General features: G+C 40.4%; 1 protein-coding gene across 1 annotated transcript in view; it reads right to left on the reverse strand.

Annotated features, from left to right (window-relative positions):
* Positions 1 to 1,423: 1,423 nt before the first annotated feature.
* Positions 1,424 to 14,300, reverse strand: part of LOC118415944 (neural Wiskott-Aldrich syndrome protein-like) — a 13,560-nt gene continuing 683 nt past the window's right edge. The window contains exons 2-12 of the mRNA XM_035820905.1: positions 12,777 to 12,917; positions 10,578 to 10,664; positions 9,347 to 9,446; positions 8,469 to 8,498; positions 6,838 to 7,003; positions 5,951 to 5,993; positions 5,324 to 5,480; positions 3,794 to 4,323; positions 3,096 to 3,207; positions 2,633 to 2,693; positions 1,424 to 2,192 (exon numbers count right to left, since the gene is read on the reverse strand). Coding sequence (XP_035676798.1) covers positions 2,638 to 2,693; positions 3,096 to 3,207; positions 3,794 to 4,323; positions 5,324 to 5,480; positions 5,951 to 5,993; positions 6,838 to 7,003; positions 8,469 to 8,498; positions 9,347 to 9,446; positions 10,578 to 10,664; positions 12,777 to 12,917 — 1,422 coding nt within the window. The 3' untranslated portion in view covers positions 1,424 to 2,192; positions 2,633 to 2,637. The remainder of the gene's footprint in view (positions 2,193 to 2,632; positions 2,694 to 3,095; positions 3,208 to 3,793; positions 4,324 to 5,323; positions 5,481 to 5,950; positions 5,994 to 6,837; positions 7,004 to 8,468; positions 8,499 to 9,346; positions 9,447 to 10,577; positions 10,665 to 12,776; positions 12,918 to 14,300) is intronic.

Consider the following 14,300-nt stretch of genomic DNA (forward strand, 5'->3'; position numbering starts at 1 on the left):
CTAATGTGAGGGGGGTATTAGCAATACCTGAATGAGACCTTAAAGTCTTGAATAAAGGCATGATTATTTGGCGAAGGGATGTGTTTGTGGAACTCTAGTTTCCATCTCCTATCACTCAGCTGCTGCTTTCAGGCCATATTTGCCTAATTTGCATAAAGAGTCCTAGAACCGTGATGTTCCACCTGGACCATAGAACATCATACCTAAAATGATCACATCAAGCTATTGTTCTTTGATACTGTAAAGTGTGCGCTAGGAGACTCTTCAGGTTTCTCCTCCTGGACAATATAGTAGATGATAGTTGATAGCCTAGCCACTATCTTTAGTATCAGTTCTAGAATGTGTTATGTTTTTCAACTGAAATCACCTGTGCCCTAAGATCCAAAGTGTTTGGACATGTATTTTGTCTCCAGTTAGTTGTCTTCTCCTTCTCAGAATATAGTTCGAATAAGAACCAGCAACATGTTCCCTCTTTCTGTCTTTACTGTGGAATCATAGGTTCAAACATCATGCAAATAAAATTTTGGTCAGTTGTGCATTGAATATGGCAACAATTAGTAACTAATCAGGGTTGAAGAAGATGGGAAGTACAGTGTACGTGTATTGTGTTCAATGCAGAGTTAAAGTATGCCGGTCTTCTATGCATTGGCCTGTTTTGGTGCAGTTTCAGCCCTATAAAATGCTATTAGTGCCAGGGCTGGCCGCTGACCTCCAAAAAGAAACCTCCAAACAAGGCCGACGTCCCTAACTTTCGGGGTTCGTGCGCTACATGCGTGCAAAGCTGCCACTTTGGAGGAATATGCTATCCCGGATATATCCGGGTGCAGCACACAGGGCATGTTTATGTTGCCGGATATATATCCGGGCTTGGCAGTTTAAGGGTTAATTAAAGCTTCCTGCTGTCTGGGTAACTATGCTCTGCTGGCAGAGAGACCCGCGGCCGTCTGCTCCAGAGAAAGCTTAGAGCGATGACTGGACACCAGGTTACGTCCACCAGAAAATTAGGGCCAGAAAAGGTAAGACAACAATATAAAATAATTCTTGAACTAGTTTAACTGACAGTGTAATTTCCAACACAAAACAACCAAATTTTTGACTGAACAGCACCAGTCTTCGTCAAGGAATGAATAATCCACTGCTGTCATGACATAACGTTATACAGATAGTGACTCAGTGAGCAGTGGATCATAAGTTGCAGGAAGTCTATGGCGCCCACTGTCTCTGTTCAGGGATGGTTGTAAAGCTCTGATGTAGATGGCTTCCCTCTAGCAAAAAAGTGTCCAAGATTTTAACAGTGTCCAGTGAGACCGAATGACCAAGTGATTCTATGTGAATATGAATTTGGGTAAGTCAAATTTTTTGTGTCGGATATTACAGTTAAACTAGTTCAAGAATGACTTTTACCAACACAGACGAACTTTCAAGTTAATATAAAATAATGGTTTAATCATGAGGTAAGACTATACATGTGACTGTCTTATAAGGGAACTAAAATAATCTACATGTATTCTTAGCAATCTCTTACCATACAGACCAAGCATCTGTTTTAACATGAAATATTAGATTACCTTCTCAATGATTAAATCATCAGAACAAGTTATATTCTACTGCTTATTTGCATTTGCTCACTATAGGGCTCCTATAACAAATCAATTTTAAAGACTATCAAGAAAGAAAATTGCAATGTATATATGGTAATATGGTCAATAAGATATGAACAAATCCTATATTCTCCAGAACAAATTTCTGCTGATTGCATGTACATGTACTATGTACTGTACCACCCCCTCACTGCACCCATATTTACATACATTGTACATGTATGTTGAGGTTTTACAAATACAAATGTGTCCCATCTGACATTTAGACCTCTTGGGCCAACATTTCCTCATGTTTCAATACATGTATAACTCTGTAAATTAAACGCTGTAGAGTTGCAGCCATCTTGCTTACTTATTATTAACTCACCAGGCCTGGATATGCATATATATACTGAAGCAGACTTGTAAATGTATTGAGCAGTAAGGAGTCACAAAGATTGAGAGAATCTTCAACAGGCCCTATTAAGTGACCCAGTCGTCAGCAATCCTGAACAGAACTAGATGCTGTGCATGTTGGTTGTTTAGGATGTGGGAACTCGGCAAAACACCACATCTGAATGCACCAAGAGCACCACAGCAAGAGACCTGGAACTACAAACAGAGAAACTAATCATTTTGTTGGTCTGCAAAGTCAATTTTAGGCCATATTGATTCAATTACATTGTATATGGATTCTCCATTAACTAAAAGAATTGGCTCCAAAAAGTATTGAAAGTATTACCATGAAAAATGTACCAGTATGACTAGAATAAAGATACAACAAAACACACAAAGAGTTAAAAAGATTTGTTTCTTTGTCAATGAAATTTGTTGAGTGTTCTGTCAAATCCCCTGCCCACAGTTCCGCCACCAATATACTGCAGATTCAGTAAGACACTTGTGACGGTTGTGTACTCCTTAACAATATATTTTATTTGCACACTTATTTCCCAATTCTATTTCTAGTCATCTCAGCATCTCTTGTTCCAGTTGTCCTGATCTTATATAGTAAGTGACTTGTCTGACCTGCCCATTGTTACTGCAACACTCACCACTTTTAGTCCCATTCATCCTCATCATCATCAAAGTCATCATCATCATCGTCATCATCATCTGCAATTGAAAAAAAATACACAACTATCACTAATATCTTCAATATGCAGAATTATATAATATCATGTACATATAGAATACAACAGGTGTATTCTGTATCACCCTCGGTACCAGCCCAACCAAGGGTCGGATCGCCCGACATCCGTGTCACAACAGCAATGTTCCAATGTCCGAATCAGGTATTCGAATTGCCAACCGTGCCGCACTCGGCCCGCTCGAAATGGTTCGATTCAATCAAAGGAAGCCTGAGTGATGCAACTTTCGAACCTGTGTGATACGGAAGTTATCACACGGTCCGGAACATGCGTATCGAACGTTTTCGCATCACAGGTATGACATAAATGTTTAGAGCATTTCCTCTTGCTTTCCATATCAATGAAGCCGTCTTCTTCCTTAACACACCTGAAGAGTTGGAGTGGATGGCCTGGGCTCGGTTAGCCAGTGCTCGTGCCAGGGCACCTGCCATGCCATCCAGCTGGGGAGATGCTGCAGGTGCAGAGTCGGACTCACTCACCTGGACACAGGTGTAACAGGATGGTACAATAACATGTCATGTGTTACAACTTAACAAGGTCTCTATCTACATAATCAACACACACTCACATCACCTTAGCTTCTGAAATTTACATCCAACGACAGTAAAATTGCCTCATTTAAATTAAGTAATCAATTGTATAATCTGAATCAAGTTATAATATTTTCCGCCAACAAATAAAATACACACCAGGCCAAAGACCAAGCAAAAAATAAAAGCAGAATTTAAAATAAGTAAAAAAAACAGTTATAGGATCGAACCCACAACAAACTTAAAGTCAGGAACTACATTGTATCATTGTAGTTGATAAATCATGATGGATTCACAGTAATTTGTCTCTTTGAACTGATGACACTGCGTACAACGTTTCAATAGCGTCTATATCCTGACCATTTACAGAATTGGCAAGTCACCGCAGGTACAAATAGACAGGACGTCTTGCAGACAGGCATGCATGCGTGCGGACATCGTGCAGATAGATTACTGACAGCCCATTTCGGCACATATGTATCAAAATGAAAAAACAAAAAACAATAGGACCTGTGATGGCCCATGTAACACTGACCGGTTTGAGCTGCATTCCTGTCCTGATCTGACTGAGGAGCTCCCCCCTGGGGTCTGCAGCTACGGGCGCCTGGCGCTGACTCTCATCAACATGTTTCAGTTGTTTCCCTTTCTGGATGGAAGCCAGAAGGTCTGCCCGACCAGACGAGCCACCGGGGGGAGCCAGACTTGACGATGGGGGTGGGGGTGGTGGAGGTCCCCCCATGGGTGGAGGAGGAGGGGGAGGGGGTGCTACAGCAGGACCGGGTCCTGGTGGGGGTGGGGGTGGCGGTGGTGGACCTCCCATTACTGAGGGAGGGGGAGGGGGTGGGCCTGGGGATCTGTGGTGGCTAATGGGTGGAGGGGGTGGGGGGGCAGCACTCCGGCTAACAGGGGAGTGGGAGGGGGGAGGGGGGAGGTCTCTAGATATGGGAGGGGGTGGGGGTACTGCTGCATTTCGAGAAGGCAATGGCGGAGGTCCACCGCTGCCTCGAGAGGGGGGAGGAGGAGGGGGGGCACCACCTCGACTGGGAGGGGGTGGGGGTGGAGGACCTGAAAAAAAAAAAACCAAACCAACATGTTACAAAACTGGAGACTCTCCTACAACAATACACAATGCTGCTATTACAGACTGCGATCAAATGCACCACCATTCTGGATTCATTCGCCGCATGCCTGCGAAGCTGGTGTGTTACGCCGAATGGCGGTTATACCGGCTATATAGATACAGATCAGGGATCGAAATACATTTTTTTTGCTACATGCAAAATTGCAAGTTGGCAAAAATTTTACGTGCAAGTTGAAAAATTTACATGCAAAATACTGCAATGTTCTAGCCAGCATCTATCATTCCGTCCTTTGGCAGAATTTTGTTGCTCAAGACAGATAAGAATTTTGCCCATTCTGTCACTTTTGGTTGACAGAAATTGGCGCATGAAAGTATGGTCAGAACTTGAAATTTTGGAAAGATATCCATATAATCAGCATGTAAGTTTGCAGCAAAGCCAAATTTGATTATTTATAACACCTACTGACGACTGGTGACGATCCCCGTCAGACAAACAATATTGCAAGTTCAGAATATTTTTACATGCAAATCTCAAAAATTATGTGCAAATTGCAAGTTAAGTATGTGTATTTCGACCCCTGCAGATACAGAAGCTGGTGTGTTACGCCGAGCGGCCGTTATACCGGCTATATAGATACAGATACAGAAGCTGGTGTGTTACGCCGAACGGCGGTTATACCGGCTATATAGATACAGATACAGATTCAGAAATCCTTTTCTGCACCAATAGGGACACAAATTGGATTGCACTTTTGCAAGGTTTCCTGTCAATGTCATATCAAGAAGAGTTTGTTATCCATAATACATTTTTTTTCATATTTATTCAAGAAATCTTACATTGAGCATCTTTAATAGATATGTATTTATACAGAATTTGATCTTAAAACTGAACATCAAAAATGCAAGCACGTCTAACCCTCGCAGGAAGGCCAGCAACAGACACTAAAACTCATGTCATGAGTCATGAGTGTGAGAAAAACCAACCAGACTGGGACTTAAACTCCTTCTTGACAGCTTCCAGTCCTCCTTGCTTCTCAATAAAATCATAGATGAACTTAGAGGTTTCTTTGTCCTTCAGTAAGTCTTGACTGATTCCTGCTTGTTCAAACAGTGACTTCAGGTCTGGGTCCATGCTTGTCATCTGGAAGTCCACAAAACAAGATGTAACTAGAAAGGTCACATTTGCAGGCAAATACACAACTGTGTTTGTTAACCTCCACATGGTCTAGACTTACCACTTATACCTGTTTTTACTCAAACACATTCATATTGTATGGTGACCAGCCCCTCCAGTTATGTCCTGCCACTTGCTACAGGGTTGTGTGTGTGTGTGCTCCATGTACTTTACCAGCATCCATAATGTCTGACATCTGATCTAGGTCATTGACCTTTTTGTTCGGAGAAGGTGAAATGAAGGTAAACATAATCAACATCAGAGCATTAAACAATTATCATCTTTTTAGTGAAAACCTGCACAGAGAAGTGACAAATCTTACATGTACCTGATGTGTATAACTTATTTTCTTTGCCTTTCAGGCCAACAAATTAAAGCTTTGAAAGTATTCTAATTCATACTTATTTCAAATTGGAAGACCTGGAGGAAGAACTTACATCAAATCCAGTGTTAGGATCCCAGCCAACATGGCTTATATGTCTGTGGAAGGAAAAATGGAAAACAAGATCATTGACAGCATCATTGGAAAGTTCATTCATGGTACAGACTAAAAAATGCTTCAAATATCTAAACATTATCAACCACAGGTGCAAGCTCAAAGTTAAGGCCACTGGATTCCAAAAAAAATGCAGGAATTTGGACCAATCTTCTTTTTCTAGACGTTACATGTACCTGATGTTCTCTAGCATTATCTTTAGATGAATAGTTATTTTTGTATATATTACTATGAAAGGCTCACTCTCTTGTGTATGCAACATATCTTTTCTAGCAAGATATCTGCAGAGTATTAAGGGTACACCAATTCATTTTCTTGGTTGTAAGAAATCTTTTAGCAAAGTCTAACATTCTGCAAAAAGTTACAGCGCTTTTCTTAGAATAACAAGAAATTTGACGGGACGCCCTTACACTGGGGAGAAAATCCTCTGACAAGCATAAAATTCTGATTGACCAGGGATGCTAACAGGTCATCTGTGGTCACAGTCTTCTACTGTGACATCTGTAACAGTATTTTTGCCTCTTAGGGTTCCTTAGAATTCACTATTTTAACTTAAAATCATCAAAAACTCTGCACCATGGAAGATGGATGCTCCCAGACCCCCTACAATAGTCACTTACTGCGACTCACGAATAAGTTTGGACTCCCTATGGTAAAATCCTGGCTAAAAGCCTGGCCGCCATAGACTATTTCTTAATGCTTAGGTCAATGGGAAAAATCCAAGGGACCGACAAAAGTTGACCACATTGGCCAGGTGGCCGCTATGCAAAGGTTGCCGCTTATACAAGTTTGACTGTAGTAGTAAGAACAAGTGAGTTTACCACCTACTGGAAATTTGTGGGAGTGCTGATGTCTGCTTTGGTTAATTTTTTCTTCTTGTCCTTTTTCTTGTCTCCCTTGATGGTGCCCTTGTCCTGTTTGCGCTTGCTGAGAGCCATGTTGTCTGACGGGTCTGGCCTCACATCCGCCACCTTCATGTGCTGTGGTGTGGGCACTGTTGGATCATGGAACGACATGTTACCAGTATCGATGTCTAACTCCTCTAGACTTGTTTCACCCTGCATGTCCATTGCACCCATGTTAGTAGTAGTATATTCATGAACTTTGCTTACTTGACACAAGCAAATCAGTGCGCAGCACTGAGATTTCCATTTTTTTTCAGCAAAATGTTGATTGTCTTTAAGTATTTCTAGTAGTTTTTGGTGAATCTAAGATTGCCCATACTAACAGATCCTACAGATCTCCAATTTGGTACCTGATCATGGTAAACAAGTTTGAACACAGAAAGGTATATATATATATGTCACAGTAGAGTAGAGATCCCGATCCAGTAGAATCGTCGATTCTCCTAGGAGAGATCGCGATCAGAGTTTCTCCTAGGAGAGATCCCGATCACAATCTGTACTAGTAGAATCGGCGATTCTACTACTAGTACTAGTATCATCGGGATTTCTCTTAGGAGAAACTACAAACCAAACTCAAATGATGCTAAGATATAGGAAACAGACTGCGATCGGGATCTGTCCTAGGACAATCGGCGATTCTACTAGTACAGATTGCAATCGGGATCTCTCCTGGAGAAACTCCGATCCAAACTCAAATGATGTAGGAAACAGCAATAAGTTGATATTTTGACACCTGTTTTATCACTCTACAACCGTTATTGTTCTTCAAAAGTTGTGAACTGATGCCATACATGCCTGACTAGTGAAATGTACTCAATAGGTGTGAAATTATGAGTACTACTAATATCTTGAAACCTGTTTGATGACTTTACAATTGTTATTGTTCTTCCAAAGCCATGAAATTTGCATACTGAAACATTGTTTGATCACCTGTTGGTGTCTTTCACATATTACAAGATTTTTGCCACTACTTAATCAGAAATTACTTTATCAGAAATTACTTTATCAGAAAACATACTCACATGAAATTTACCATGAAACTGAAAGTGATGCTACATGTATATACTATAGTGTACCTTGAATTAAGTTGCAGAAGTGACTCAAGTGGCGTTGGTTCAGTGAAGTTAACATTGTAAAAGTGACACAAGTAGGCTTGAGTGTAGTTGGAAATGAGTTAGTAGGTTTGCATTAATACTAAATAAAATCATTGTTTATCAAAAAAATTATTGCTGTTTCCTACATCTTAGGATCATTTGAGTTTGGATCTGTACTAGTAGAATCGCGATTCTACTGGATCGTGATCTCTACTGTGACATATATATATATATATATATATATATATATATATATATATATATATAGGATACATACATGTATAACGTAACAGTTAACACCATATACAAACCCTTCTGATCATATCAAACATCCAACCATCGAAACACAAGGTCGTGATTCTTCCCACCAGGTACTTGCAACAAATTTATACATAAATACAGATACTGTTTTTACCATCAACAGAAAAAAGAGAAGAAAGCATGAAACAAAACAACATACCTGGAACAGATGGAGCCTGGCGTTTCTTCTCTGAAATAAGAAAATACATCTATTTGGTAATATGAACTCAACTTACAAAAAACAAGGGTTTTGACATGGTACTGGTGAAAACTATCCATGCCTGAAATCTGATAAAAGACATTGTAGATTCAAGAATCAGACAGACAACACTTGCACAGTCGTGCGACTGTTGTTGTCGATGACGTCTCCGGCGACGGTATTTTTAGGCTGTCTAAAGAGGATCAAAATAGTCGTGCAAAGGTTTTTCCTTGAATCATCGTGCGACCACCTCAGAACTAGTTGCACGACCCCTTAGCATATATGAATATACATGTACATGTAGTCATTAGAAACTGCCTGTTCCAGTCCTATGCCTGCCACCAGTGGCTATATCCTTCCCGTGCCCCTATTCCTTGATAATAATCTGTAATACCACCGGCGGCCACAAACGCCTGGTTTAATTCCAGATTTTCCCGTCTTCGTGCAGGCCTCAGGATGTCATTCTTTGTTGAGGACGTACTATGTGTCTTATCTATAGGACAATGTTTGTTTGCAAGCAAAAAATAATAATATGCTGCATGACGAAAATAAAGAATTCTTCCGCCAGTTTTAATTTGCGAGCAAAAGGTCACTGTGGGTCACGCACGCACCGCAACCGATGCCCACAATGATAGACAATAACAGGCGCACCACTATATAAGTGATGCCTGTCTGAAGTGGGCCTGATAAATGTATATGGAAAAGCTCACAAAAGCCTTGGTCCCAAAAAAACTACATTGTACATGTATGTTAGCATTTTGTGGTTGATCCTTATTGTTGAAACGAACAAAATAAATGAAGCAAAAAATGGGAGATATTCAATTGGAGTGTACTAAAACCTTGTTTTTTCTGCTGCTTCTGTCTGATCTTGTCCTCGATGGTCCTCTTAAACCTCTGGGCTTCTCTCTCATCAGCAAAGTTCAGCCCAGCCTGGCAGTCCTGCAACACCACACACAAAACTAACTCTTCTATCAACACTGTTGTTAGAGGGAAAATAAACGTGTTTCCACATCTGACCAAACCTGGCAGAAACCTGCTGATCTTAGCATTTTTTTTTGTCAGAAGATCACAACTTTCACAAGTGACATAACATTGTTGACTGTGAACAGATGGTGTAAAAATTATTATAATATGTACGGCGAGAACACTGCAAAGCTGAAGTCACTCTGTCTGGTCAGCTACAAAGAACATGAAGTGAGACACATTAAAATTTTAAACTTAAAGTAGACTGGGAAAGTGGGCACTTTGTGCATCCTATATCCTATCTACTGTGCCAGAAACACACCTACATGTACATGGGACTATACTTCAGGACTGTTTATCTACAGAAACTAAGAAACTACCGGTAGTTGTGAGTCATCAGGGTCCAACTTTATGAAATGTAACGTTAATGTTTTAAACGCTTTTAATCTTTCCAAATACCTTGTATTTCTTTTTATTACCTTGCGCCCTCCTGGTATACAGACAAAGGGCTGTCCTAGGATTTTAGTGTGTACTATTATGTATTCATTTTGTGTAGAATAAAGATGAATTTTAAACTTGGGCTTGTACAATATGTACCTGTATGATAATATGATGTAAAAATATCAGTTCCTGAATCACTTAACTGTCTTTGTTCAATTATTGAACAGTAATGGAAACTTCGGCACACAGACAGACAGTTAGAACTAAACTACAGATACTCACAAAAATGGTCAAGGGTGCTATAGACAGACAGAACAGTACTCAGTCTGGAGTGATCAACTGTCACTGAAGTAAGCATACCTACCATCTGGTTACATAGCACTTCTTGATAAATGAGTACTATTCAATGGTCCAAGATCAGGTCAATTTGTGACTTGTTAGTATTCCTGTGTCTTCACCATAACAGGTGCCTCCAAGACATCATAATATTGTACAATGTATACAATAATATCTACATGTACTACTGAGACAAGGGGGTAGACTTGAAGACAGAACAAACATTTTCACAGTAGTTTTGAGTTTGTTGTGTCACAGCAAAGCAAAAACTGTCAATACAAAACCACTGCAAACATCTCTGCAATTACAGTATGTGTATTATATACTTACATCAGTGGCAAAAGTGTGAAAGTAAGGTGCTGCTGTGTTGTACTTGAACTGGTTGTAAAGCTCCTGTTCCCAGATCAACACACATTTCTGTAACCAATACGTCAATCTGTTAAACAATGGTAAATAGGGCTGCTACAATTCCTCGTTTATCATGCATTGTAATGAACAGATAAATATTGATTAAGTGGGTATGTCATGTCTGTTTGTTTGTTTGTTTATTTATTCTTTATTTAACCAGGGTGGAAGCATATTGCCTGGTAGCGTTTTTCAAAGCCTCCTGGGGGGAAAACCCCAAACATAAATTGTACATCAAGTTCAACAAAACCAAATTAAGTAACACAAACATAAAGATTGTACAAAACCAGATTAACTTACTAATACTAGTAATAGATAACATAAAATCACACTACTGAATGAGTGAATCAAAAGTTTAACATTAAACCTTAACATGAGATAACACAGGAAACATAACAAAGTCAATTTTAAATTAGCATTCTAGCTGCTTTGATATGCTGTGGTAGTGAGTTCCAGAGTGCTGCCCCAGAGGATGTTGGCATCAAAATATGGTGCAAACTTTGCTTTTTTTGCCATTTTTCTTTGTGGTCCCACAAACATGTTTTGCATTTGCCTTTAAAGCAGATGAGCAGGTTATCAGAAATTCCAATGTTAACAATGAATGAAGAATGTAAAATTATTAAGATGCATCCTAGAAATGCTTGCATTACTGCTGCTATGTCACATTTGAGAATGTATTCTTGTCCAGCTGCTGGGTCACAACAAGTAAGTTTGATTGACAAGTTCACCTTCACTGATAAAAACTGTTCCTTCATAATGCACTGAAGAAGGTGACAGACAAGTCATTTTCAGAAGAAGGTTGTGTGTACTAAGAAGACTATGTTCAACTTATTCATAAACCTGATGTTCACTTTTACTTAGTGTAACATAGTGAACATATTGTGAAATATATGTGTAACCTTCAAAGACTCTTACAGTAACAGAAATGACCCAAATGAAGAATACATTAAATTTCACTCCATGTAAGTATGTTTTGTACCATGTATGAGTAATGATATACATTGTATGTTATAGATTTATTAGAGCAAATAAACCTTGGAAATGACAAATTACTTTTTAAGCAATAAATGGTGCCTTTTTAGGCCGACTTTAGACAGACAACACTTTCATAGTCGTGCGACTGTTGTTGTCGACAACGTTGCCGGCGACGATATTTTTAGGCTGTCTAAAGAGGATCAAAATAGTCGTGCGAGAGTTTTTATGGAATCATCGTGCGACCACCTCAGACCCAGTCGCGCGACCCTTCAGCGGGGGTCCGCGACTATTCCTCACATGTCTAAAGAAAAATCGTCGCCGGCAACGGGACTGGATCATATGCTAATAAGCCTGCAGCATGTTTTTTTCTATTTGAGAGGGCATTTTTCTCCGTAAATATACATGCAGTCAGTAATGGAAACGTATTTTTGTCATCAGAAACTGCCTGTTCAAGCGCAATGCCCCGCCACCAGTGGCTAGATCCTTCATGATACTAGTAGTAATCTGTAATACCACCGGCAGCCACGAACGCCGGGTTTAATTCCAGATTTTCCCGTCTCTGTGTCATTCTTTGTTGGGGACAATGTTTGTTTGCAAGCAAAAGAATGGTAATCTGGTGCATGACGAAAATGAAGAATTCTCCCGCCATTTTTAATTTGCAAGCAAGAGGTCACTGTGGGTCAGACATGCACGCACCGCAGTGGAATCCTGCGCCGCGGGTGTCCCGCAATACTCTGAACGCATGTCTAAAGACAACCGTTGCCCACAACGAATAGTCAATAACAGTCGCACGACTATATAAGTGTTGTCTGTTTGAAGTGGGCCTAAATGATTGTTGGGACCAATATTGGCCTAGTTGGCATCTACATTGTACAACTTGTAATTTGCTGCATTTTTTTACACAACTGTATTTCAAAAAGATTTGCCATTCCAATTTGAATGACAAATTCTGAAAAATGGAAATATCATGATCAAACAGCAAGAAAATTTAGCTAATGACACAAACAGTCATGGTATGTGATATTGTAAGGCCTTGCCATGATAGTCAACCCTGTGTGGGAGGGTGATGCTGCTGAAATGGGAGCAGTCAACGGTGGAAATATATGGTAACTCCTACAACATTCAGAAGGCAAGAAGCGATTCCCTGACCTTAACATCATAGACTCGTATGAAGTATGAACGTTTGGGGTTGTCCTTCACAAAACAGGCCACACCGACACAGCGTTTGGTCCAGGCACCACGGGACTCCGGCAGGGCCAGGTACACCTGGACAACACCTGTAGCAAGCGTCTGCAAATATCAAACATTAAAAACCTGTCTGTAATGGTGTTCACTAGGGATGGGCACTGGTATGTAAAAAATTCAGGTTCAGGTCCAGAGGATCTGGTCCAGGCCTGGACCTGTTTCAGTATGTGAAAAAGTGTGAATGGACGATACTCAAAACAAATTTTTTAAATCCTACAAGGCTAACTGCCTCTGTACGAGCGACTGTAAAAATTGGTAGCAATGACAGACTATGCTATACTTCACTCTTGTTGTTTTCTTCGACAGATAAGCCTCAAAACGTGTGAATGCCAGATCATATAATCTGTTTATTATCCAATAGATCCAACATCCAGTCCACCAAATTTTTTCAGGTCCGTTTTTCCGGACTGGTCCAATACTAAAAACCGGTTTTGTACCTGTACACTGTACCAGAACCCACCCCTAGTGATTACCATGCCGAGTACGCATGTTCTGGGACAGGTATTGTAGGTAACATGTTATAGGTGCAGGACCCTGTGGCATAAAACATGTTTGGACAAAATTGTTTAAAAGTCAGGGGCCTTCACCTTTGACATATTACCCACAATTCCTGTTGCTGTACATGCAATACTTGAAATGGTTGAAAACCTTATCACACACCAATTCCAAGGTGGACACTATTTCCTGAAGTCTGCCTGAACATTTGGTAGAAATGGATTATTCTGAATGTAAGGATATATTAGGGTTTATTGACTCATGAGGTGTTACTCACAAGATCAAACAAACACCCTGTCAAAAAACCAACATGCTTGTTCTTGTAATAGGAACATTCTGTCAATAGTGCCAAAGATTCTTCTTATTGACAAGAACATCCTGTCAAAATTCTGACAATAGTGTCAAAGAAACTTGTTCTTGTTGATGGGAACATCTTGTTAATAATTACGGGAGGGGTCCATTCTCCAACAACCTTTCTAGGTGAATGTGCATGTTTTGTCATCATACATTTTGCAGTGAACTCGTCAAAAACAAGTTTAGATTTTGTATACATCCAATAATGGCGGCAGCAAATTTCGTTTGGGGGGGGGGTAGGTATCGAGAGGGATAGAGGAAGTCATACCCCTGCCAATAGCCGGAAGTACGTCACGCACTCTTAACGGAGACCGCCCAGGTATCGAGAGGGATAGAGGAAGTCATACCCCTGCCAATAGCCGGAAGTACGCCACGCACTCTTAACGGAGACCGCCCAGGTATCGAGAGGGATAGAGGAAGTCATACCCCTGCCAATAGCTGGAAGTACGTCACGCACTCTTAACGGAGACCGCCCAGGTATCGAGAGGGATAGAGGAAGTCATACCCCTGCCAATAGCCGGAAGTACGCCACGCACTCTTAACGGAGACCGCTAGAGAAAACATTTTCTGTTTGGAGGT

Source organism: Branchiostoma floridae, chromosome 5, assembly GCF_000003815.2.
Source record: "Branchiostoma floridae strain S238N-H82 chromosome 5, Bfl_VNyyK, whole genome shotgun sequence".
Classification (NCBI taxonomy): Eukaryota; Metazoa; Chordata; class Leptocardii; order Amphioxiformes; family Branchiostomatidae; genus Branchiostoma; species Branchiostoma floridae.